Source organism: Mchenga conophoros, linkage group LG13 (genome assembly GCF_057382185.1).
Source record: "Mchenga conophoros isolate Kocher_MC1m ecotype Shallow Benthic linkage group LG13, M_conophoros_male_GT1.1, whole genome shotgun sequence".
NCBI classification, from domain to species: domain Eukaryota; kingdom Metazoa; phylum Chordata; class Actinopteri; order Cichliformes; family Cichlidae; genus Mchenga; species Mchenga conophoros.
Window position 1 is genome coordinate 12,530,191 of NC_140538.1, and position 24,715 is coordinate 12,554,905.

The 24,715-nt window shown below is 40.5% G+C and overlaps 3 protein-coding genes across 6 annotated transcripts; 2 read left to right on the top strand and 1 right to left on the bottom strand.

Moving 5' to 3' along the window:
* Window positions 1-2,486: 2,486 nt before the first annotated feature.
* Window positions 2,487-7,056, top strand: dnajc9 (DnaJ (Hsp40) homolog, subfamily C, member 9). Its single transcript, XM_085296505.1, has 5 exons — window positions 2,487-2,848; window positions 5,664-5,804; window positions 6,081-6,335; window positions 6,521-6,607; window positions 6,703-7,056. Exons 1-5 carry the CDS (start codon window positions 2,675-2,677, stop codon window positions 6,814-6,816), a joined length of 771 nt encoding a protein of 256 aa, XP_085152631.1. The 5' UTR covers window positions 2,487-2,674; the 3' UTR covers window positions 6,817-7,056.
* fam149b1 (family with sequence similarity 149 member B1) lies at window positions 7,045-18,735 on the bottom strand. 3 transcript variants are annotated; one of them, XM_085296500.1, is made up of 16 exons: window positions 18,197-18,735; window positions 16,044-16,160; window positions 15,199-15,343; window positions 14,447-14,595; window positions 14,126-14,269; window positions 12,531-12,692; window positions 12,276-12,460; window positions 12,037-12,179; window positions 11,328-11,396; window positions 10,698-10,810; window positions 10,143-10,367; window positions 9,387-9,462; window positions 9,125-9,250; window positions 8,843-8,924; window positions 8,172-8,309; window positions 7,045-8,021 (listed from the first exon to the last, which is right to left on the bottom strand). In XM_085296500.1, exons 1-16 carry the CDS (start codon window positions 18,241-18,243, stop codon window positions 7,939-7,941), a joined length of 2,004 nt encoding a protein of 667 aa, XP_085152626.1. In that variant the 5' UTR covers window positions 18,244-18,735; the 3' UTR covers window positions 7,045-7,938. The 3 variants fall into 3 exon arrangements, with proteins under 3 accessions (XP_085152626.1, XP_085152625.1, XP_085152627.1); XM_085296499.1 differs by having other exon boundaries at window positions 9,387-9,510; window positions 18,197-18,733; XM_085296501.1 differs by lacking the exon at window positions 11,328-11,396 and having other exon boundaries at window positions 9,387-9,510; window positions 18,197-18,731.
* A 1-nt stretch (window position 18,736) lies between these two features.
* ecd (ecdysoneless homolog (Drosophila)) lies at window positions 18,737-24,647 on the top strand. Of its 2 annotated transcripts, none has more exons than XM_085296502.1 (14): window positions 18,737-19,159; window positions 19,326-19,568; window positions 19,677-19,794; window positions 19,958-20,045; window positions 21,127-21,305; window positions 21,598-21,790; window positions 21,964-22,092; window positions 22,195-22,320; window positions 22,411-22,496; window positions 22,592-22,695; window positions 23,106-23,364; window positions 23,576-23,643; window positions 23,743-23,948; window positions 24,052-24,647. In XM_085296502.1, exons 2-14 carry the CDS (start codon window positions 19,364-19,366, stop codon window positions 24,286-24,288), a joined length of 1,998 nt encoding a protein of 665 aa, XP_085152628.1. In that variant the 5' UTR covers window positions 18,737-19,159; window positions 19,326-19,363; the 3' UTR covers window positions 24,289-24,647. The 2 variants fall into 2 exon arrangements, with proteins under 2 accessions (XP_085152628.1, XP_085152629.1); XM_085296503.1 differs by having other exon boundaries at window positions 19,345-19,568.
* The last annotated feature ends 68 nt before the right edge of the window (window positions 24,648-24,715 follow it).

The window sequence follows — 24,715 nt, forward strand, 5'->3', positions numbered from 1 at the left end:
ACACTTTGCATAATCATAAACATGATATTACTGAATCATAATTAGTGATTTATTGATGTGTATATCTCTTAAACATTGTATTGTTAATGATTTTAATCACTTATATTATTATATTATTAAGTAAAGGATCTTGAATATGCATCTGCCATGCAAAAAGAAAAGAAGAAGACAGCAGAGATTTATGGATGTAGTGAAGGAGAACATGGAAAGGGTTGGTGCTAGGAAATGAGGGTCACCACAGCTGAAGGAAGAAGAAGCCTTATATGCATTTAATCTAAAAAATAATAAATAATGAAAGCTTTAATGTGTGGAGTACAGAGTGCAATAATAGTTAAAAGTAACAGATAAAATACATTAAACTTGAGTAAAGTATTCTTCAACCTTCTTCAACCGCACATCTTCAACCTTTCCCTCTCTCTGTCTGTAGTCCCAGCCTGCTTCAAAATGGCCACCATCGTCCCTGTACCCAAATCCTCCACCATCTCCTCATTGAACGACTGGCGACCTGTAGCCCTGACCCCCATCGTAAGTAAATGCTTCGAGAAGCTGGTCAGGGACTTCATCTGCTCTGCACTACCCGACTCACTGGACCCTCTACAGTTTGCATACCGCCACAACAGGTCCACTGATGATGCCATAGCCCTGACACTACATACTGCCCTGTCACACCTGGAGAAGAGAGACACGTATGTGAGAATGCTGTTTGTAGATTACAGCTCAGCATTCAATACCATCGTTCCCTCGAAGCTGGACAGGAAACTGCAGGATCTAGGACTGAGCAGCTCCCTCTGCAGCTGGATCCTTAGCTTCCTGTCTGACAGACGCCAGGTGGTCAGACTAGGCAGCATCACCTCATCCCCCATCACACTGAACACTGGTGCTCCACAGGGGTGTGTACTGAGCCCTCTCCTGTACTCACTCTACACCTACGACTGCACAGCCACTAACAGCTCCAACATCATTGTGAAGTTTGCGGACGACACTACAGTGGTGGGTCTTATCACCAATGGTGATGAGACGGCTTACAGGGAGGAGGTCAGCGCCCTGACCCACTGGTGTCAAGACAACCATCTCACCCTCAACGTCGCAAAGACAAAGGAGTTGATAGTGGACTTCCGGAGGTGCAGAGAAGTACACACCCCCATCACCATCAACGGCGCTGCTGTGGAGAGAGTGAGCAGCTTCCGGTTCCTTGGGGTACATCTGGCTGAGGATCTTACGTGGTCAGTACACACAAACAAAACAGTGAAGAAGGCGCAGCAGCGCCTCTTCTTTCTCAGGAGACTGAAAAGATTCGGCATGAGCCCCCGCATCCTCAGGACCTTCTATCACTGTGCCATTGAGAGCATCCTCACTGGATGCATCACCACCTGGTATGGCAACAGCACCGCCTACAACTGCAAAGCTCTCCAGCGAGTAGTGCGGTGCTCTGAACGGATAATTGGAGGTGAGCTTCCCTCCCTCCAAGACATCTACAGGAAGCGCTGCCTGAGGAAAGCGGGGAGGATCATCAAGGACTCCAGTCACCCCAGCCATAAACTGTTCAGACTGCTTCCATCAGGAAGGAGGTTCTGCAGCATCCGGTCCCGTACCAGCAGACTGAGAGACAGCTTTTTCCATCAGGCCATCAGACTGCTGAACACGTCATAGACACCTCAGCTTCACTACTGGAACTTCAACATTATGCACTCCACACTGTATATAAATGCCACTTGTTTTGCACATATTCAACTCTGTATATTTTATATATTTTATTATTATTATTATTATTATTATTTATTTATTTATTTTTATTTATTTTTTTACTATTTAATTTGTAAAAATGTGTATACACACACACACACACACACACACACACACACGTAGGAAAATATTTAGTATACACATCCAGAAATGCATACACTATTATATATTGTACATATATTTATTAGTTTCAGGTTGGCCATTCTTGTATTTTGCTCGTTTGTGTTGTTGTGTTTGCACATCTCTGTTGCTTGTGGGGCTCGCACACAAGAATTTCACTCGCTTGTGCTGTACCAGTGTGCCTGCACATGTGATGTGACAATAAAAGTGATTTGATTTGATTTGATTTGAGTTACATTCCAACTGGTCCTATCTATGTATTCATTTAACTGAGTTGGGGACTGCAAGATTATGGGTACTTTAGTTGTACTGTTTTAACACCAAACATGTATCGTGTAAAAATGTATTAACATTTATAGTTTATAACATACTGGCAACACATTGAAGATGTTAAGTACATGTATACACACTATAAATACTATCTGAAAGACGTTTGGGAAATAAGTAAAGAAAAAAAGTTTTAAAAAGTTGTTCAAAACTATCTTTCCCCAAAGGATAAATCTTGTGTTATCTCTTGTGTAAAAGTGCGCAAGTTTTGTGTGAAAAAGAAGTCATGAAAGGCCTCATTACACATTCTGATAATGTCGGTCACGAGATCCAATCAGAAGACGTTTCTGTATGTTACGCAAGCGCGTCGATGCACGCAGTGGTCTCTGTGACAGGCTAGCGCGCCAAATTGATGTTACCGACAACAGAAAACAAATTAATGCTTAGCTAGCCACAAAACTACCCAGTACACGTCGCGGAGAGTCTTAGGACGAAATTGTTTTCCTGTCAAAGCTCAGACTGAGGCACCTGGTCCGCTGTCAGGATGGGTCTGCTCGAGCGTTGCCAGGAGCTTTTTAAGACCTCAAACTTGTATGAGGTTCTGGGAATCAACAAAGAGGCGACAGAGGCTGAGATCCGGAGGAGCTACTACAAAGTGTCGCTGAAAGTCCATCCAGACCGGGCTCCTGACGACCCGCTGGCCACAGAGAAATTTCAGGTGAACGCTCGTTGTTGTTGTGACAACACACATACACGCAGAGATTAAGCTAGGCTTGCGAGCTAGCTAACGCAGCTAACTGTAGTTGCCGTGAATAATCTCGCACTGTGCCATCACAGACTTCACCCCAGTAGCATCCAGTCGCGGGATTTGGACATGCGTTTGTGGTATCTACATGATTACAGAGATGTTTTGAGCATCCCCCAGTGATACTGAATTTTCACAGTAATTCAGGTGCAAAACAGACTCGTTAGGTAATTTATATCCCCACATATAAGTTACCCTGTAAACTGAATTCAACACTTTGCTTACTACCTCAAATAGAACCTGTATTAGAAAGTCAAGCAGGCTAAACGAAACAGTTGAGAAACTAAGTCTCACATCTATGGTGAGAGCCATTATCCACAAATGGAAAAAACGTGGAACAGAACCTTCCCATCAAAGACTCATCCAGGAGGTAAAAAATAACCCCAAACAACATCTAACGAACCTCACTTGTCTCTGTTAAAGTAAGTGTTCATGATTCAATGATAAGAAAGAGACTGGGCAAAAATGACATCCACTGGAGAGTTCAAAGGCGAAAACCACTACTGATTAAAAAGACCACAAAGGCTCATGTCACATTTGCAAAAAAAACAAACAAAAAACATTGTAATGATCCCCATGCCTTTTGGGAAAATATTCTGTGGACTCGCTAGGCAAAGTTGAACTTTTGGTTTGAGTTACATCAGGGTGTAAAACGAAGACATAATTTCATAAGTATGATATGACGTTATTGTGATGGCCGCTGCTGGTTTAGGACCTGAATGACTTGCTGTTATGGATGGAACCATGAATTCTGAAAATGCAGAAAGTCCTGAAGGGGAATGTGTCAAGCAGAGACAAAAAGAAAAAAAAAACAAAGATTATGCAGTGGCCTAGTTTAAGTCCAAACTTAAATCAGATCCAGATGTTTTGGCATGACATTAAAAAGGCCGATCATGGTCAAAAACCTTCCAATGTGGCTGAATTAAAACACTTCTGTTGTAAAGAAGAGCGGGCCAGATTGCCTCCACAGTGATGTGAAAGCCTCATTGCCAGTTATCACAAACACTTGATTGCCATTCTTGCTGCCAGTGGTGGTTAAACCAGTTATTAGGTTTAGGGGTAATTACCTTTTCACATAGGGCCATATAGGTTTGGATCGGCTTGAATTCCAAAAATAAAAGTATTTAAAATAGCACTTTGTATTTATCTGGGTTTTGTCTAATATCAAAATGTGTTTAGTGATCTAAAAAATGTCAGTGATATGGGGGGGGACAGAAAACAGGGGAGGCAAATACTTCTTGCAACAAAACTGTTAATCTAGTGTTGTCAGGTAAAGGCACTTGCTAAGGTATTGGAAGTTATTGACCATAATGAATTAATGAATGACTTTAAATAATAATAATAAATTTTATTTTAAAGCACCTTTCAGAACACTCAAGGACACTGCACACAGCAGAATAATAAAAACAAGCATAAAAGCAGACAATTTACAAAATCATATAATGCAAAACATAAAACAGATTTAAAATAGCAGAATGGAAAAGGTTATGTGGGATAAGCTATTTTGAACAGGTGAGTTTTGAATCTAGACTTAAAAAGAGAAAAGGAAGTAATATTTCTTATATCAGGAGGTAGGCAATTCCAAAGTCGAGGAGCAGAGCAGCTGAAAGCCCTGCTCCCCATACTGGCGAGGCGGGGGGAGGGGGCAGAGAGAGAAAGAGAAGAAGATGATTTAAGACGCCAAGCTGGAATGGTGATCTGAACCAAATCAGCGAGATATGGAGGGAAGAGAAGATGAATAGCCTTACATGTATACAAAAGTATTTTAAAATTGATGCGATATTTGACCGGCAGCCAATTAAGCTGTTGCAGGACAGGGGTGATGTGGTAAATAGATGGGGTCCTTGTGATAATAGCAGAGTTCTGGACACGTTGAAGCTTATGTATGGACTTTTGGGTGAGACCAAAAAGAAGTGAATTGCAGTAATCAATCCGAGAAGTAACAAAGCTATGAACAAGAATAGCAGTGGCATGTGGAGTGAGAAAAGGATGGACAAGATTAATGTTGCGCAATTGGAAATATGCAGACCGAATAACATTATTGATGTGTGAATTAAAAGATAAAGTCCTGTCGAGGATGACACCCAAACTTTTCACATATGGAGAAACAGAGACCGGTGAGTTATTGATAGTAACAGAGAAGTTATTAGTTCTGGATAATGTTGATTTAGAGCAGGGGTGTCAAACTCAAATACACAGTGGGCCAAAATTCAAAACTAGAACAAGGTCGCGGGCTAACATTAATATTTATTGAAAAATATCTTCCTCCAGATTTAAGAATTAATCTCTTCTTATGGACTCAAACAAGTTTTGCTGAAAAACTGAATGTGGAACAAGCAAAGCTTAATACTAAACAATGTATATATTAGCTGTATAATACCAGTAGGCCAGCTCTAATAGTAATTTGGTATGGCTTCGCAGGCCACATGTAATTAGGCTGCGGGCTAAATTTGGCCCGCGGGCCAGAGTTTGACACCTATGATTTAGAGCCTGCCAAAAGAAGCTCTGATTTATTTTGGTATATGAAAATGCCTATAATATAAAGGCTGTGGCAGCATCTCACAAATGTCTCTTGTCTAGTTCGTATATGTATATATAGGTGCGGCATTTTACAGACTAATATCAAGTAATGGCCTCAGTTCATCAGTGTTTCAATGCACCTCTAAATCAGTGTGTAATACCATAGTTTTCAGTAAGAGTTGTATTTTGGTGTGAAATGTCCCTACAGGTGTTGGGAAAGCTGTACGCGGTGCTGAGCGATAAGGAGCAGAAGGCTATTTACGATGAGCAGGGAGTGGTGGATGAAGAGTCTGACGTCCTGAAGCAAGACCGCTGTTGGGAAGACTATTGGAGACTGCTTTTCCCAAAGGTACCAGAGCACAGAGTGATTTTTGTTTTTTCACTAACATGACTCACTAATGAGTCACAGTGAATGTTGTTTGTCTGTCTGTGTCCTGGGATGATGTGACACCTGAAGCGAGTCACTTAGAGGAGGAGGTTACAGCAAATATATGGTCAGACTACACCTATGCATAATAGTAAATTGATGCAAGCATAATATATTTCAATTTGTTTGTTTTATTATTAATTCATTAATGTTCATATTACAACATTACAACATGCTGTCTTTCCACCCACCTCATAGATCACAGTCCAGGACATACTTGAGTTTGAGAAGACGTACAAGGGCTCTGACGAGGAGCGACAGGATGTGATCAAGCTTTACTTACAGCACGAGGGAGATATGGACGCCATCACCGCCTCAGCTCTGTGCTGCTCCCAAGAAGATGAGCCCAGGCTGTGCAGCATGATCCAAGATGCCATCGATAGTGGCGAAGTAACAGCCTTCCCAGCTTTTACTCATGAGACCGAGAAGAAGAAAAGGGCCCGGAGGAAGAGGGTGAGAGATGTGTTGGTGTTGAATCACAACTTATGTGCAGGGTTTTGTTTTGTTTTTTTGCCATGATTGTTAGATGGCCAAAAGTACTTGTAAAACTTTAATCATTGCTAATAATTTGTAAGAAATGAGTACAAAAGATAAGGCTCCAGTGTCTTTGAGCTTAATGATTGCACCTAACCTTGCAGGCTGATAGAGAGCGCCAAGAAGCAGAGGAAATGCAGAAAAAGATGGGGCTGGACGACCAGGATGACAGTCTTGTGATGATGCTTAAGGTGACAAATGCATGTGCAGATGTTAGAAAGTTTCAGGGGTATAGCTTGTTTATCCTCTGACTAACTTTGCTTTCTTCTTGTTTCCTTCTCTGCAGCAACGACAGCAGTCCAGAGAGCAAAATTTTAACAGTTTCCTGTCTGACCTGGAAGCAAAATACTCCAAGAAAAGTGCCCCAAAACCCCAAAAAGGAAAAAAAGCAAAAAAGTAAAATGTTCTAATATTAGTAGATACAATGTATGTAAGTTCTGGAAGATAACCACATTCACAAAACAAACAACTTTGGAAGAACATTCATATACACAGTTGTACAGCTGCATTCTGTAATCATTGAAATGATCAGCCTCAGTAGCTTTTATGTGACGCTGTATTTTGTCTCATTTGTTTTTTCTGTTAATCTTAAAAAATAAAAAGACCCAAAAAAACCAAATAAATCCAGTTATGTAACACATCATTGCTTCACAGCGTTGTTTATTTATTTATTTTTACAAAACAGGTTAAAAGAAAATGCATTGCAGAAAATTGTTGACTTTTTTTCAAGCTTTGTGGCATGGCTGTCTGATAAATGATCCTGAATACATATAAATTTACCTTTTTGCAGTAACCCTGATGTTACCTGTCAAAGCACCCCCGCTTGGCTTAGCTTAGATTTAAAAACGTTACATCCCGTAAAATGTTTTGTACATACGTGACAAGCTATTTACAAATAAAGTTTTATATCACTGCCTCTTATGTTCCTTTTGCTGTCGTGTCATGCAGTTTAAAACCCACAGCCCCTCTCGTGATTTAAAATAAGCTCGTCTTTTTGTTTTCCTTCCTGTGTACGATGATATGCAAAGAGGCTATGGATAAATGCTTGTCGTGTCCCTATAAAAGATACAGTACCAAACTCTCTGATTTAGCTTCAGAGAGGAAAAAAAAAGTGCTTTTTATCCTCTGTAATCCTGTCGGGATGAATGTGTTATTCCCTGCATAGTGGGTTCCTGGTACAACAACGCAGCACAGAGGATAATATACAGTACGTTCACATATAAATAGATATATACATATTTACATCATACATGAACTAAGGTCTAAATATGCAGCTCATACTGTACATGAAGATGGAGTTATTGTTAATAATTATTTCTGTTTGGCAGCCTCATAAGCTGATTTTTGAAGTACAAAAATAGGGTTTTAACAAAAATATTACAAAAGCAGCATAATATGAAAAAAAGAACCTGCTACTTCTGTAAAACAAAACAGTTCAGTGGGCACGGATGCTGCAGAGCATTGCACTTTGTTGCACTTTAATAAAGATGAGTGGCTCAAAAGTCTGGAGTTTAGAGGCAAACTACAAGCCAGGTCTGCTGGCTCTGGATGAGATGCCTCCTCGGGTGTGAGACCGAGATGGGACTGACGCAGGCACCAGTGGAGCTGAGAGGAAGAATTTAAAAAAAAATTATAATAATTTTAAGTTAATAAACAACCTTAAAACCGTACTTGCTGCTTCAATCTCCCGCATTTATAGTTCAGTTCTGAGGCCCGAGTATGAAAGAGTTTCATCAGCCACTTTAATCTACTGACCTGGGACAGGGGCTTGCGGGTCTGGCTCCTCTTCGTCTTTGATGGGCGAGTGCCCCAAGGGGTGGTGGGAAAATGAGTCCAAAAAAGACGAGCTGCTGATGCCAAGACTGATGCCCGTCACACCGATTCCAAGGGAGTCTGGTGCAATGAAGGAATAAATGAATGCATAAGTTATTAGGCGATGTGCTACGAAACGCGCCTTAAAGTGCATGTTCAAAACAGGAAACGGGCCGAGAAAAGCAGGAGTGTTAGCTCACAGTATCAGTGATTCACTTTACCCCAGGATGAACTGTTGAAGGTTATGAACTATGAGAGCAAATAAAAATGATTGTTTTATTGAAGTATATCCACACACTGAGTCCGCTATAACAAGCAGTATGATAACAATACTGCTTAGCTAAAACTTAACTAGAAGAACAGTAAAGGACGAATGAATAGAACAGAGCTAAAAGTAGCAGTGAAATGAATGGGATTGCATACATACAGAAGTGTATTAGCCTTTTTTTAAACAATAAAATCAACTTTTATTTAACTTTAAATGAACATATTTTGAACATGAGTAGTCGAAGAGGCAGATATAGTCTTACAGAGTGGCGTTCGGTAACCAGGGCAGTGCATCACATCAAAATTTTTAATGGTTTCTTTTCAAATATTCAGGCTGAATTTCTGACCTGTGCCCACAGAGGCTCTGCCTGGCCGCCCCTGCCCAATGTTGTCCAATACTGTGAAGGATCGACGGTATGGAGTATCTGACTGAAAGCAAAGTGAGGCGTCAAGCATGCTTACAATTCAGAATGTTAACCATACCAGCGAATAATATAGAGTTACTGATGCCATTGTGACCCGATCTACAATCTAATTACTGGAAAATAAAAAAACATTACAGGACAGCTTCTCTATGGAGTCAGAAATGAAATGACTGTATTTTCTCTGATGATTAACCAGCATCTCACCCTGTAAGTGTGGGTTGTGTTGGGGCGAGAGAAAACGTCCAGTAGGTGGTGGCGATCCCTCGGAACTGAGCTGCCAGCTTTGTCATTTATAGCACTGTGGGCACGGCTAGATGGGCCCTTCTGGCGCTGGAGGGATATTTTAAAAAAGAAAAAGAGAAAAGGGCACAAAGTTGACTGTCTGGCTTTATCTACATTCATAAAACACTCTCTCTAGGTTTACTGGCACATTACTTAATTATCTACTTGGTGAGAGTGCCTGTACCTGTGCAGTTTTAGATGGCTGCCCTGAGTAAGATGAGTCTGGGTCTCCGGTGCTAATGGGCGGAAGGAGTGTGTTTCTGCTTAGAGGCAATGGTGGAGAGTTCAGTTGGTCACTGGCTGTGGGTCTGTGGATGTGTGGATGAAGACAGTTTTGTCATTTTATCCATGCTTCATTAATAGCTCCCCTTTTTTTAAAGAGATTTCAGAGGGGTTACTGTTAAACCCATAATAGAAGAGAGGATAAAGGCCTAAAGTTTAATTTACCTTTTCTGGGCCCTATGTGCACGGCTATTTATTGTCTAGATGCACATAGACTGCATTTCGTTGCCTTGGACTTGTGACATGTGCAATCACAATAAAGTTGAATTCTATTCTATTCTATTCTAAAATCAAGTTTGTTGAAAGCAGCCACAAATATGTGTCAGACAGAACTAAACTGAAATCAGTCTGACATCCCAGAGAGCAGTTTACACTCTGATTTTCCAACATACTGGGTGCTTCTTCATATGCTGCACAATAGTTATACATGAACAATCAAGCACTAGTCAATCAGTGTGGAAGCTCACTACCCGACAACATCTGACAACAGGCTGAGTCCTGCATGTGGCACTGCCACAGCCATAAGCTGAAATGGAGTCTGTTCTAAAGGCAAGTTCTCTCTACATCTGCAAAACTTCACAGGGTGTAGGAGGGAATGAGGAGAGAAAAAGGGAGCAATGTAGGAACTGGGGTGGGTTCTCGTGATGTTAAAACTCACAGACGTGTCCCGCGGATGAACTCATCCATGGATCCCACTGCGCTCGACTGACTCGGATTGGGAACAAGAGGCAGGAGGGTTCGGGGAGGAGGGTTCCTGCGTCGGGCCGATTGTGCTGGGCGGGACAGCGAGGAAGAGCTCTGCTCCAGGGGTCGGCGAGGGCGAGGTTTGTTGGAGGGGACCGCGCTAGATCCCGGTCTGTGAGACGCACGCTCTTCTGACTCCCTGAGTGGGAAGGAAAGAGAGCAAAACACGTTCGATGAATAGTCTGTTTGCAACCAGCCAACTGGCTGAGGACTCTGCCAAACAAGGTGTTAGGACCAGGGACAAAAACACTGCATGAATGATGCTCTGTACCTCTTGTTCTGCAAAATGTGTTTTTCAGTAAATGGAAAACTGCAAGATATCTTTGTCTCTTTTCTCTCTGAGTTAAAGATTTAAATCACATATTAGAATTCAGAATTGTGCTAAAATTAATTTCCCTGTTTGTTTTTAGTTTTTTCGTTTTTTTTAAAGCCACTGCTCACAGGTTAAGACAGTAATATGTGATCATACTGGCTTCTATCCGGCACACCCAGGTTCCTCTGCTGAAGGGGGATGCTGTGGATCACGATGAGGTCGTTCAGGTTGTGCTGAGTCGCGGCTGCTCCTACAGGGACTCTTCCAGCCTGGGGTTTGGTGTGAGATGAGTGACAGATAGTAATGAGACAGATGGGATGAAAAGTAAAAGATGGAAATGATTAAGGGGTCAAGGAGGGGAGGGAGATAGGAGGGGACAAAACACATAATATAAGAAGAGGCTAATAGGGCTAGTTATTTCCATATGTATAGTGCAGAAAAATTGCCAAGAAATGGTTATTCGTCATGCAGTGATGTAAGGAGGGCCCCATATTTGCTATGGCACCAAAAAGACAACAGTCATAACACTAAAAATGCAACAAAAACAATAAGTAGCAAAATAATACATTCCAGCACTCTCCTAAAAAAGGAAGGCTCTAACTACAGTTAAACTTGTACACGTTTAAAGTAAGTTGCAGGTAATGAAAAAGATAAACAGATGGCGACGCTTCAGTGTTAATCAACAGTCACAAACACGTTTAATCTAGAGGTAAAGATAATGAGCCGCTGTGGACGGCATGCACACAGCACGCCACCATTTTGGCTCTAAGTGAGGGAGTTACATACACTGGAAGGCCTTTTCTGCTTTTTGGATTTCCGCCTGGACTTGTGCTTTGAGCCCCTTGACTTTGTGTTCTTTAAGTGAGAGTAGAAGAGGACATGTCCAAAGAAAGAGACAGTGGATAGAAAGGAAAGGAAGGAAGAAGTGTAAGTGAGAAAGAGGGTAATAAGAACAGAAGAAAAATGGATAAAAAAATAAAAAAGAATGACCAAAAGAGATGAAATAAGACAAAATACATTGGCATGGTGAAGAGTGGAAAGTGAAGAGGGAAGAAAAGAAAACAGTTAATGAACTGGAAGCGCTGAAAGAGTGAAGAGCAACAGGCAGAGGTAATAATTAAGTGTGAACTCTGGAGGAGACACATATGACTCTAGGTAAAATGAGTCTTACCTCAATCCATACAAAAAATGTATTCATTAACTCTATAAGACTAAACTTGCCAATTCAAATGACTTCTTTTCAATTACTACATTGTCATTATTAAAGTGAAAAAGGCGCCACATAATAGCGACACTTTTTTAAATATACAAAGGAAATCTATAACTATTTATGTTCTTCTATTATAACATAGTCACTTAGTTTGATGGCATCTACTAAAAGGAAAAAAAAATTAAATTTTGACCCTCCTGATAGTCATGAAAGTGAAACGAGGCCCACAGTCTGAACTCCCTTAGACGCACCCCGGTTCCTCCCATTACTCCTCAGACCACTGACCTGGAACTGCGTGCCAGCTGTGAGTGGGGGCACCCGGCTCTGGCCAAGTTTGGGCAGCATCGTGGGCAGCGTGGAGAGCAGCATAAAGGGATTCTGGAAATCTTGCTGCACGGGGCTCAAGTTCCCAGAAATATTTTCATCATCTGCCAATGACAAATTTAAAACTGTTGTGCATAAGAATGTCGATTTGTTAATTAGAGTTCAGCCTAACGCATGCAAACCAGTCAAATTCAGCCTACGTGAAGTGCAGCATTCCCAGTGGCGTTGAACCAGCTCTTTCATGCAGCCAATGAGCTGCCGCCACACATCATCAAACAGCAGATCGAGAACAGCGTGGCGGCGACACCGGTATGGTGAGACTGGGGGCAGACATTTATGCCTCCGACTCGACTCGGAGCAATCCTGTTCCCACTGGTCATCCTCCCTGCAGAAATAGGATCTTATAAGAAAATGAACAACACATAAACAGCAATTCTGAAAACAGAGTAACTTACAAGTCTGTGCTATCAAAAGCAAGATATTCCTCCATCTGACCCTCTAGTTCAGTCACTCTATTCTTGTTATGGCTGCCAATGCCGCTGGAGGTACCAGGCTGAGCGTCCAAGTCTGGTGAATTGGATCTGATCAGATGTGCTCTCCGGCCCTGCACATTCAACCTTACCCCCACCAAGAGAAGACGAGACTTAGTTAAACAAGGTCATTTCCATAAAAACTAAATCCCTCAAATTCAGCAGACAACCACATCTTGAAAAGTAGAATTAACATAATTTTAATATGTACAAACAGGCTTAATCTAATCTCTTTTATATCAACTCAATTTACGGAAAAACTAGTTAGATAGCAGAGCAGCCTAATTCCTACTAGTCTATCAGTTAAAAGTGTGAGTCAAAGCATCATTTTCTCAGAACCATGATACCCACCATGACTTTGGCTCAGATTATTAATTAAAAAGCCAGAGGATCTAGGTCACAAAACCAGAGTCAGCCAGGACTCCTCTATAATTGATGCAAAAACAGGAGTAATCTGGACAGCCAACATCCACTCAAGACAGACAGACAGAGGCATTGCAGTTTTTCTTTAAATAATAAAGCAAGATATGGCTCTTTTGGGCTTTGAACATACATAACTGCTGTAAACTGTTCCATAGTTAGTTAGTGTTAACAGAGTTTATTGACAGTAATGGCTGATAATTCTTGTCTCTGCTGTTTCAGAGTATAAGCTGAAGACTGACTGATAAAACAAAGTATAATGTCCATTTTAAGCGGCAGTGACAGGCTGTTCTGAGTAACGTCTGACATTCCTTCAGCCAAGAATGATAAAAGCGATAACATATCAGCCATAATTATGTGGACACAAATCAAACATAACAGCCTAAGATACTATCTAAACTCCACCCTCCAAGATAACGCTAGATCAGATGGTGAGATACCACTCACACACGCAGAGATATCTTCGTATATCTGAGAGAGATGCAACAGATAAGAGATAAGATAAGATAGAACTTTATTAATCCCTCGGGTGGGTTCCTCTGGGAAATTCGACTTCCAAAAAAAGCACAGCAACGACCAAAGTTACAGTTACAGAACTGTTATATATATATATATATATATATATATATATATATATATATATATATATATATATATATATATATATATATATATATATATATATATATATATATATATATATATATATATATATATATATATATATATATATACATACACACACACACACACACACACACACACACACACACACACACACACACACACACACACACACACATATATATAAATACAGAGACAAATATAAATAAAATATACAAAGGGGATAAATAGAATAAATAGGAATAAAAAATAAAAATATAAGTGAATTGCACATTTCAAGTATTGAGTCTATTGCACTGTTGACTATTTACAAAAAGTATTGCACAAGGTATTGTACAGTGAGGTGCAGAGGCACTACAGCTTAGTTGTTCCCCCCTCCTTTGTCCTCCTGTTTCCCCTCCCTCTCCCCTCCAGAGAGGAGGTGATCTCTAACCTTATGTATCGACTCAGTGCAGAGTTGAGACTTTGAGACTTACTCTGTTCCTTCCCTGTCTTTCTCCTGGGGTTTAACGCTGCTTTCTTTGCCCGCTGACAGCCTGCTGGAAGCGCTGCCTTTCCCTGAGGTAGTATACCACTGGAAGCCTTCATCACTGGGACACAGCAGCTGAGTCCCCAGGATACTGAGTGACACACACACACAATGAATATGTAAAACAAGTGTGATTCTGTAGAAGAATGGAACACCTTCACAGGTTTTTCTCCACAATCAGAATTAGTCTTTGATCCCACTGCTGCCCCATTTCATTGGGAATTTAAAAAAAGGGCTGGCAGATGATAGGAGACGGCGGATTAAATACCGAAGATGAGGGAAACATGTGGCCCACTGCTGACATTCATCCTGGAGCCCCTGGAGTATCCCTCCCCCACTGCCTCTTCCCTCATAAAGATCTTTGTCGATCTCCTCAAACATTTGCTGCACCTGCCGTGATGCCGCCTTGTCAAACTCCTATGGGACGGAAACAGGAACACAGGAAAGAGAGTTATTCTTCACGACTAAAACTCCCCACATTTTACTTACTGGCAACATATCGCTATTCAATGCAAGCAACAACGTGCATGATAATTAGCTCCTACTCTCTTGAGGTGCATTCAAGTGTCAAGTTGTTCATGTCATAAAAAAAGGTCAGGGCGGAGAACGATGTATATTTAAAAGATGTCTCTTAACTGAGAGTTTTTGCTTCTCAGAAGCAACTTGAGGACAAAGAAACTAAATAAATCATTGAGTCCTAAAAAAGTTTTGTAGAAACAGCTTGGTCAAGAAGAATCAGACTTTGTGTGTACAAACAAACATCCACTATACTATATAAATACTGTGTTCATCTGTCTTCTTCTAAATGTTTCCACAAATTTGTGAAAAAGAGGCAAATGTTAGTGATTAAATGAAAATCTAACACAGGACTGCAGCAATGTGTTTGTGTCTATAATAAGACAACAGAAAAAAAAGAAGAAAATCAACATATCTAGTGTTTTAGTGTGCACAGTGTGTACATCCTTTGTTTTACAGACAGAGTCAGGCTGGCATCAACAGTTTTCTCGTGAGCAGACTTACATCGTAGCCCCAGGAGAAAACAGAGCTCCTCTCGGTGGAGATGCCAGTACCCGTGGAGCTGTGAATACCTAACCAGGATTGGCTGGAGTCTACTGAGATGACAGTGGGGCACTGAGAGTGGCCTGAAGCAGCAGATGTCTCTGAGCTAAGCACAAAGACAAAACCGTTATGTAGCCTGGCTGTAAAATCAATGTGAAGAACCAAATGCCCTATATGAAGTGTCCTGTGTTTCTAGCACTCGTTCTTCCTTTTCAACACGCGATTTCTCTTTTCATCAGTTTTTCTTGTACCAGAAGAAACGGAAGAAACCAACAACTTGTATAATCTGAAAAATAAGCCTCTGTTACTCCGCTGAGGGAATCGAACTGGTGTCAGCTGCTGATATTATCAAGGTGGAAAGTGTAGGCCAAATGTCAAGGCAATTGAATATTCTAACAGGCTGCCTCATATTTTATTCTTTTAACTGCGCATCTGAAGGAGGCAATGTGATATGAATTAATCCACTGCTTCTGGGTGTCACATAGCAAGAGCCCTGAGAATCAGTTGTCTGCTCAAGATGGTGTAACATTACAAAATACACAAGCATGAGAATGTGTGTATGTGTGACTGGTTGCAGGCTGTTTTATTTCAGCCTTATTCTGGTGTTGCTTAGGTTTGTCTGCTTACATAACAGCCAAGAAGCAAGGCTTGACTACTCTGCAGTCATTTTGTAACATACTCTAGGCACTTATTTGAGCACAGAGTTTCTTAAGTACCACTGTCTTTGTTCTCACACAGATTTCAATACAATACTGTAACAAGCCTGGCGTGTGAGTCCTTCTGCAGAATGACCAGGACTCAGTTACCTGTTGTGCGCAGAAGCAGCTTCCTGCAGGTCATGGAGGTAGCACGGAGGGGTTTGGTTGTCGTCTGCTTCTTCTGGAAGAGGATGGTGGTCAAGGCTGCTTCGAGACAACCCACGACTGCAATAAAGACAGATTTAGAGCATTCAGTGAAAAAGCAATCAACAAAAGAGTGTGCAATTGCATTTTGGGATGCTAGGGAAGGATATTAATATGTCAGCTCCAACTACCAAGTCTGAATCTGAACACTGTGTTGAAATACAATAGAAAAAAGCATGCATGCAACTAAGGTGTGCAAAAGCTCCATTACCATGAGTCTTATTAAAATTATTTTTGCAATGAGAAACACGGCCTTTATAAAAGGGAATGATAAGGTCAAAGCAGATTACGATGGATCTAAAGGAATCAGATGTAGAGTCCCTATTATAGTCACTGATGAACTTATGGCACATATACAGTGCTGTGAAAACTATTTGCCATCCTTCCTAATGGCTGATTCAGATCATCAGTCAAATGTTAAGATTCGACAAAAATAACTCTGGTAAATACAACATTGAGTTTTTAAATGGATGTATGGGTAAAAAAAATAATTGCTCCTAAACCTAATAACTGGCTTTGCCACCCTTGGCAGCAAGAACTGCAATTTAGAGTTTGTGTTTGCGATAACAGGCAATGCTTAAAATTCACTAGGGAAGAATTTTGGCCCACTCATCTGTGTAGAATTGTCATAACTCAGCCACACTGGTGGTTTTTTGAGCATGAAAGGTCATGCCAAAGCATCTCAATCAGATTTAAGTTCAGACTTTGACTAGGGCACTGTAAAACCTTAATTTGTCACCTCCATTCAGAATGCATTTGCTGGTGTGTTTCGAATTATTGTTCTGCTGCAGAATTCATATTTCCATCAATTATGCTTCATCTAGGTCCTGGGGCAGTAAAGCAGCCCCGGACCATCATACTACCACCACCATGTTTGAATGTTGCTGGCAGTTCTTTTTATGAAATGCTGAGTTAGTTTTACACCAGATAAAACAGGACATAAACCTTGTACAACATTCAACTTTTGTCTCATCAGTCCAAAGATTCTTTTCTCAAAAGTCTTCATGAAGGGATCACCAAGATGTTTTCTGGCAAACGAGATGAGGCTTTGTTTCTTTCTGGTCAGCAGTGGGTTTTGCCATTGAACTCTCCCCTGCATGCCATTTTTGCCCATTTTCTTTTTTTGTTGTTGTTGCTGAATGATGATCACTGATCTTAATTGAGACATACGAGGCCTGCAGTTTTCCAAAAGCCTTAGAAATGGCTTTGTCACCATTTCCAGAATAAAAAAAAAATCCAGTGAATTTGTTTCTCAGCTGTTTTTGAGTTTATGTAGATTGTGGCTCAGTGTGTTGCTTTTTGAGATCTTTTGAGATCTTTTCACCCACTTACTTAAATTATTTCTTAATTCAACAGGTCTGGCAGTAATCAAGCCTGGGTGTGGCTAGTGAAATTGAACACAGCTTTCCAAACAATGTGGTTAATTTATGGCATAACAAAGGAGGGCAAAGACTTTTTCACACAGGGGCAGGTAGGTTTGGATAGCTTCCCCCCCCCAAATAAATGAAATCATTTAAAAACTGTATTTCACGTTTAGTTGAAATCTAAATCTTTGTTTAATATTTACTCATATTTGTCTATTTTTTTGCTGCACTGTAATATGACAAGATGACATGAAGAAAACAGACACCAGTGAAAACAGCTGGAGATTATGTGTTTTTTAAACATTACACTGTGATTACACTTGATTCCATTGTATCTGCCCATAGTGTTGGTTTTGTATCTCTTATTGACTCAATCTCATTAAATAAATGTCTACATTTCATTCTTATGGCTTGACAGCTTTCTCTGGAGAGAAAATAAATAGAGTGGGTGGTATGAAATAAAAATGTGACGATCAACTGAGCTGATTGCCATGTTCACATTGCATCTGTCTAAAATAGACCACGGGCAAGCTGGAATATCGCCACATCGATCAACACAAATAATCATTTTTACTCTTTCTGTCACTAGTGTAGGTTAACAGTCAATCATCAAACCCCCCTCCACTGAATAATAGCAGCATTCAATAACCGTTAGGGAAGGAAAAAAATAAAGAAATTATGTCAGCTACTCACATCTCGAGTTTGTGCGATACAGGTCTCCGGTTGTATCGTGAAATCATTCTCCTTTGCCTCCGTTTTATATGCTCAAACCCTCTCCTCTCCTCCTCGCCTCCACTTCCAGGACGCTCAGGGAACGGTTCAGATGGAGCTCTGACATTTCCTCTAATATTAGCCCGCAGATACTCTGGATAGAGACGCTGTTTCTTAACGGCTGCAGCTAAGCTACGTCCAAAAAACTAAGCTAGCTACTGGTACGAGGGTGGCCAGATTATTAAAAAAGGCACAAATAGCATCATACAATTTCCACATTCCCTCATAAAATAATACTTGGTTTACTAAATGAGCATATTAGGTAGCCCAGAAGTTCACTATTAATTACGTTTCTCTTGCTATATATATATGTATATATATACATACATTTTTTTTTTAATGAGTGTTTAACGTTATTGGAGCAAGCTATCGCCAGCTCATAGGATATTCTTTGCTAAAGCTAGCATCACCACCAACAACAAAAATAACGCGGGTGTCATGGATACGCAGCTTTGTTGCCCCGAGGGATCGCGGGAAATGTATTTCAGGCCAACTAAATGTTTCTAGAAAGCCAAAGGCTGCATACTTCAATTCCCAGCATTCATTGCAATAGCAAGTTGCGTTTATAAAATGTATTCGCCGGTCCTGTAATTTTAACTAAACGCAAGATGTGTATTCATCACATTTAGTGGAAAATTAGACTTATTATGTAATTTGCATTTATGTAAAGTAATGTAAAGTATTTTTTGAATCGGTAAAACCGCTACAGAAACAGAAGGTAGGAACTCTGTTTATTATCTGTTTGGCGAGGACGACTGGAATTCGTCGTAGGACCTAAACAGTTACAGATGGCGTGAAAGAAACGTATTTAGGAATAACCGTAATAAGAGCCGCTCCAGAATATACTAACACAACATAACCAATTTAAAAGGAAGACAAGACAAGGTAAGGCCGAATGAAGCTTTCAAGAGGTTGTCGTGACAATCACTAGTAAAACGTTGAGTTTATCTAGAAGCCTACGATTTCCTCTCTTTATTTCCATCTAAATTTAAAGTCATAATATAAAAGCAGACATTTCCGACCTTTCATATGTCTTTCCACATCGCTTTAGCGTCGTATCTTTTCATTAGGTCTTTTAAAACTGCTACTATGGAAGCTCTGCAGAGGAGAATGATTGAGGAGGACATGGTCCAGTACAAGCTCTTTTTGATCCAGCCAGGCAGCTCTTCTTCACAGCAGACTGAGGAACGTCTGACACATCTAGTAGAGGAGATTTTGGCAAAGGTTGCCCCTCTTCTGATACAGTACATCTGGCAGCATCAGCCAATCAACCTCAAGTATCACCCTGAGAAAGGTAGAGCTTTTTCAGCACCCCAGAAAGGAAGCAGCATGCTGTATGTCTTTACGTGGTTAACACTCGGTACACACACTAACGGCTGGCGTGTATGGATCTCATTCACAGGAGGCATTCCTGCTCACATTGGTGGAAGCACTCAGTTTGGAGACAATGTTGAGGACGAGTGGTTTATCGTTTATCTCCTGCTGCAAATCACGGAGGCTTTCCCTGAGCTTGCAGCAAGGTAAGGGTGATCCTGATCATAGTTTCTAAATATTTATAAACTCAGAGCAGAGTTTGCACAAAATAATAAAACAAAAGTATCAATAAATAAATAAACACACCCTATTAAAATTCTCACCAGTCATTTATGTCTTTGTTTCCAAAATAATTGTTTATATGTGCAGAGTTGAGGATAATGATGGGGAGTTTCTTCTGATTGAAGCAGCAGATTACCTTCCTAAGTGGCTGAATCCAGACACAAGTGAAAACAGGGTGAGTTTTCCACATGACATGGCAGAGTTGACAGTACTGGAAGCACTGTATGTTTAAGCCCAAATAATTCACTGCCTCCCACAGGATACTACACAGTTATAAACTGATCCCCAGGCAAGCTTTAGTTTCATTTTAGACCTCCCTACTGATACGTTGAAATGCAATTCACAACACAAGGGTTGTATGTCAAAATAATTTTCATTTTAAATAAAAAAACAGGAATGTTAACTTTAATTAGTGCTTAAAATGGTTGTCTGTAAAGACTTTCTCATCGGTCAACTCTCAGAGCTTAAAGAAAAAGGCTTATTCCGTAATGAATGACTGGCAAGAGCCCTCCAGCTATTAAGGGCATCTACCTCCAACTGTACCTGCATACGGCCCACGACATCATCGAGAATCACAGCCATCTGGCACACCAACTAATCTGCTTGTTTCCCATTAAAGAACAGTCTTTCTTATCAACCAAGTGTTTGGTCAAGTGTTAATCTCATTGTCATCTTCAAGTTTGGACAGAAATGATCTGACACTTTACTGCAATGCAATGTGCATGCCAGGTTAAATAATCCCACTGGCACTACTGCGTACACTTGTCACTGCGCAATTTCTCATGTGTAGTAACGCTGCATACTGCACGCCTATAATTTTAAGAATGTGTATCCATTTATGACTTTTAAAAATTCTATTTCTGACTCTAATAGTATTTTAATTTTAAATTTAAATTGATTTAGTGTTGTTGTTTTTTTTTTTTTAAATCTTGTTAAATTTTTAGATGCTTGGTGACTTTTTTCCCTCATCTTGTTAAGCACATTTCATTGTAATGTTGACTCTGTGTTAAGCTCGACTTACAATGCACCCAATTGGATAGAATTACTTATCATCATGCTCATTTTTGTTTGTTTTCAATTTGACTTTTCCTGATTAAAGTTAATGCTTAAGTGGAATAAACCAAGCCTGGAATGAACAAGCTTGAAAGAAAACATGTAAAGACTTACATGCACAGCCCTTTTAAATTTTGTTTACTTGACACTGCCAATTTTTTGCTAAGTGTAGGCTTTTTTGAACCACTCCTTTTCTTTCTCAGGTCTTCCTATACAAGGGAGGGTTGCATATCCTTCCCTGCCCATCTAAATCCACTTCAGTGGGCTTTTCAAAAGATGTGGTACCCAGTGTGGCACAAGCTCTGGAGCTACTTTACACCCACCCAGAAGTCTGTCGGGCAAGCTCCAAGATTTCTTTAGCACTGAAGAAGAGACTAGAGGGGTAAGAGGGATTCCACATATAATCAATATTCAGTATTCAAAAGCAACATCATGATAAATACTACTGACAAAGTAACTCTGCATGCGTCAACTGGCACTCAGCCTATTTCAGTTACATAGTTTCCTTAGGGATAAATAGAGCATTCTGATTCTGTGGTTTCCAGCTGCATAGACAGGGAGAGCACTGGCTACATGATATTGGCTATTTAAAACATCAGAATACAGGGTGCTGAATCACTGTTGTGTACTAGAGGAATACAGTTTTGTAACATATTCTTTTTCTTTCCCCTCAGGTATCCAGGGAAGATTAAATCTGGCCTCCACCGTGCCCACTGCTTCATACCTGCAGGTATTGCCACTGTGTTGGCACAGCGACCAGACCTCATTGCACCTGCAGTTTCAGCATTCTACCTGCGGGATCCAGTAGATTTGCAGGCGTGTCGAACCTTCAAGACGTTTCCTCCTGATACACGAGTCCTCACTTTGGTAAATACATCCATGTATATCTGTACTTTTTAAAAGGTAATATCTTTGTTCAGAACTGTTCTGTGTTGTTTTATAAATGCTTATTTTATGTACAGGACTGTAATTAGTGATTTGTATTTATTTATTTTTTGGGAGGGCGTCTGTTTCCCCTAACCTTGAATAAATATTTTCAGGTGACGTTCACCCGGTGCCTGTATGCCCAGCTCCAGCAGCAACAGTTCACCCCAGACCGGAGGAGTGGTTTCACCTTACCTCCTCGTTCTCATTCCCAATACAAGGCTCATGAGCTTGGCTTGAAGCTGGTGATTCATTATCTATCTTTGTACTTCGTACTTTGTACTGCAGATAACAGGGTTGTTTTATTATGTAAAAGTCATAATCTTGTGCTCATGCTGTACTCCCAGGCCCACGGCTTTGAGATCCTGTGCTCTAGGTGCAGACTGCCTTCATCAGAGCCTAATGCCCCAGTCAGTTGTAACCCACAGTGGAAAGGCTTTATGGAGAGTTTGAGTAGGAATGGCTACTTCCATGTATGTCACTTTTTTTCATGCATGCACTTTCATGCATTTATCTTTGGAGCGCATTTTTAAAAAATGTGTTTGCACTGTTGTCAAATGCAGGGAGAACTGGAAGGTTCAGCACGTTACAGAGAACTTACAAGATCAGCAGAAAACTTCTTCAAACAGTCGGTTGCCTCAAAATCAAGGTAAAGACTTAAGCTGTTCACAGTGTGAATATGTATGCCAATGTCATCTAAGATATCTATTTGAATGAACCTTTTGTGTGTGTGTGTTGCCTCAGTGCTTTGTCCCCAGGTGAGGAGGTTCTCCAGCTGCTGCACAGCTGCGAACCATTCAACTTGGAGGAGATGAAGAAAAATGAGTCACAGCTCCCCCAAGAGGACAGTGAGTGAAAATCATGTCTAGAAACTGGCAAAATCTTATTTAAATAATGTGTGAGTGTAAATAATTGTCTTTCTTAATACTGAAAGACATTAGTCACATTTGCCAAGTGATCCATGAAGGCACAATGTGGGGATACTTAATTTAGACCTCAGTTAAGTGTAATTTTCCTAGCTAGGGTAAGAACACCTGTCTGTCTCTGGAAGATTTGTATGTTAGTTGTTAAGCATTGTAACTTTTATATGACCTTGCTAGAAAGTGAGCATTGCCTTTGTCTATCTCAGCCACCTAAGATTCTTTGCCTTGTGCCAGTTTCTTTCAGTGTCTGTCCTTTTGTTATGCTTCCCTCATTTTCTCCATTTTTTTCTTACGGACATTTCCCATAATTAGTTTTTCTCTTTGTCAACCTCCAGGTGATAGCTGGCTGGATATCACAGCTCAGGATTTGGAGCAGCTGTTGCAGGAGAGAAGTGGGGGTAGAGCTGATGTTGGCAGCCAAAACTTGAGTTCCACCAAACAGAAACAGCATGCCGGGGATGCAGAGGAGAGGGGAAAGGAGAAGGAGGACAACTTAGAGGAAGAGGAAGCTGGTTACAGCCTGGTAGCTATCAGTCAAGGGATGAAGAACTTTCTCAAGGCCATGTCTTCGCATGAAGGTGCAGAACTGCCCTGGTGAGACTAAGTGACTTTGTAATCTTGTTGATTTTTGTTCATATTTAGCCAAAAATATATCAGATTTTAATATCCATATGGATGTAGTATGAGCATAGTTTTCCCTTAATGGTCTCCCTGAGCTGTAAATTGGTATGTGTATATTCTTGCAAGCCTAATTTATTTAGGCCTACATTGTCATACTGACAGTCTTTTTCCATTTCTATTCCAGGAGCAGTGCAACCCAGCCTTTTAATATTGATCCAGACTCAATGGCCAATGCACTGGGAAGACTACTTGGTATGTAATTTGCCAACAGTGAAATATGTGGTATGAACTTGATACAATTTTGTTTTTAAAATCATTAATGAATTTGTCTTTTTTTTTCTTTCTTTCTAGGAGGCAAAGACGAAGAGCTGGATTCAGATGATCTTGATGATTCTGATAATGATGATGATGAGGAGGAGGTAGAAGAGAAAGAAGATGGCTTCTGTGGTCAAGCAGAGATGAAAGGAACAGAAACTCTGGACAGTCTCAAAAGATATATGGACCAAATGGATGAGGAATTGATGAAGACTAATGTAGGACAAAGCTTCAAGCGAACGGTAAACTCTCGTAACACGCCTTCCTTTGCTAAGATAAAAACTATTCAAAAGATATGCGCAGGACACAGGTGTCACCCTAAACCTATCTTTATCGTATCTGCAGAATTACAACAAGGCAGGAGCAAGCGGCGACTCCTCTCACCCTTCTGCCAGAGATGATCTCCCAAGGGATAACAAACTGGAGGAGAAAGAGGAGGAGATCGAGCCCTTAGATGTGGATGTCAATTTGGTCACAAACTTGCTGGAGTCCCTCAGCTCCCAGGCTGGGCTGGCAGGACCAGCTTCCAATCTGCTGCAGAGCTTGGGCATACATCTACCACCCAACTCTGATCCCGCATAAAGGGCAGGAAGTAGAATCAAATAATTTATATGTGTCATTTGACCTAATGAGATGTGGGAAGTTAACAGCACAGGAAAGACCAGCAGCTAAATAAATAAACACCAGACACAGTGTGCTTGAGGGAAGCACTGAAATTACTTGTAACACAGATGAAGTTAATATTTAAAAAAAAAACTTAAATTCATCTGTTTGAAATTACAGTTAACTGAAAGTGAGATTTTGCAGCAAATGAGCATTTTTATCAGGTTAACTGTAAATTTTTAATACCTGTTGCTTTGTGTCATTGTTGCATGCACTTATGGTGGTTTTTGTTCTACTACAAAAAATATTTTTCTAAATAAAGCCATTTTTCATTCTTATTTTTTATTCAAATTGTCAGCATAATTCACATTTTCTTAGCATATTCAAGTGTAATTTTAAAAAATGA

Coding starts and splice junctions, on each gene's coding strand:
- dnajc9 (XM_085296505.1), top strand. CDS start 2,675: ATGGGTCTGCTCGAGCGTTGCCAGGAGCTTTTTAAGACCTCAAACTTG. Junction 5,805..6,080: donor GGAGACTGCTTTTCCCAAAG/GTACCAGAGCAC, acceptor CCCACCTCATAG/ATCACAGTCCAGGACATACT. Junction 6,608..6,702: donor GTCTTGTGATGATGCTTAAG/GTGACAAATGCA, acceptor CCTTCTCTGCAG/CAACGACAGCAGTCCAGAGA.
- fam149b1 (XM_085296499.1), bottom strand. CDS start 18,243: ATGATTTCACGATACAACCGGAGACCTGTATCGCACAAACTCGAGAT. Junction 12,461..12,530: donor GCTTTTGATAGCACAGACTT/GTAAGTTACTCT, acceptor CTATTTCTGCAG/GGAGGATGACCAGTGGGAAC. Junction 9,251..9,386: donor AGCCATCTAAAACTGCACAG/GTACAGGCACTC, acceptor ATATCCCTCCAG/CGCCAGAAGGGCCCATCTAG.
- ecd (XM_085296502.1), top strand. CDS start 19,364: ATGGAAGCTCTGCAGAGGAGAATGATTGAGGAGGACATGGTCCAGTAC. Junction 20,046..21,126: donor CAGACACAAGTGAAAACAGG/GTGAGTTTTCCA, acceptor TTTCTTTCTCAG/GTCTTCCTATACAAGGGAGG. Junction 21,791..21,963: donor ATACACGAGTCCTCACTTTG/GTAAATACATCC, acceptor AAATATTTTCAG/GTGACGTTCACCCGGTGCCT.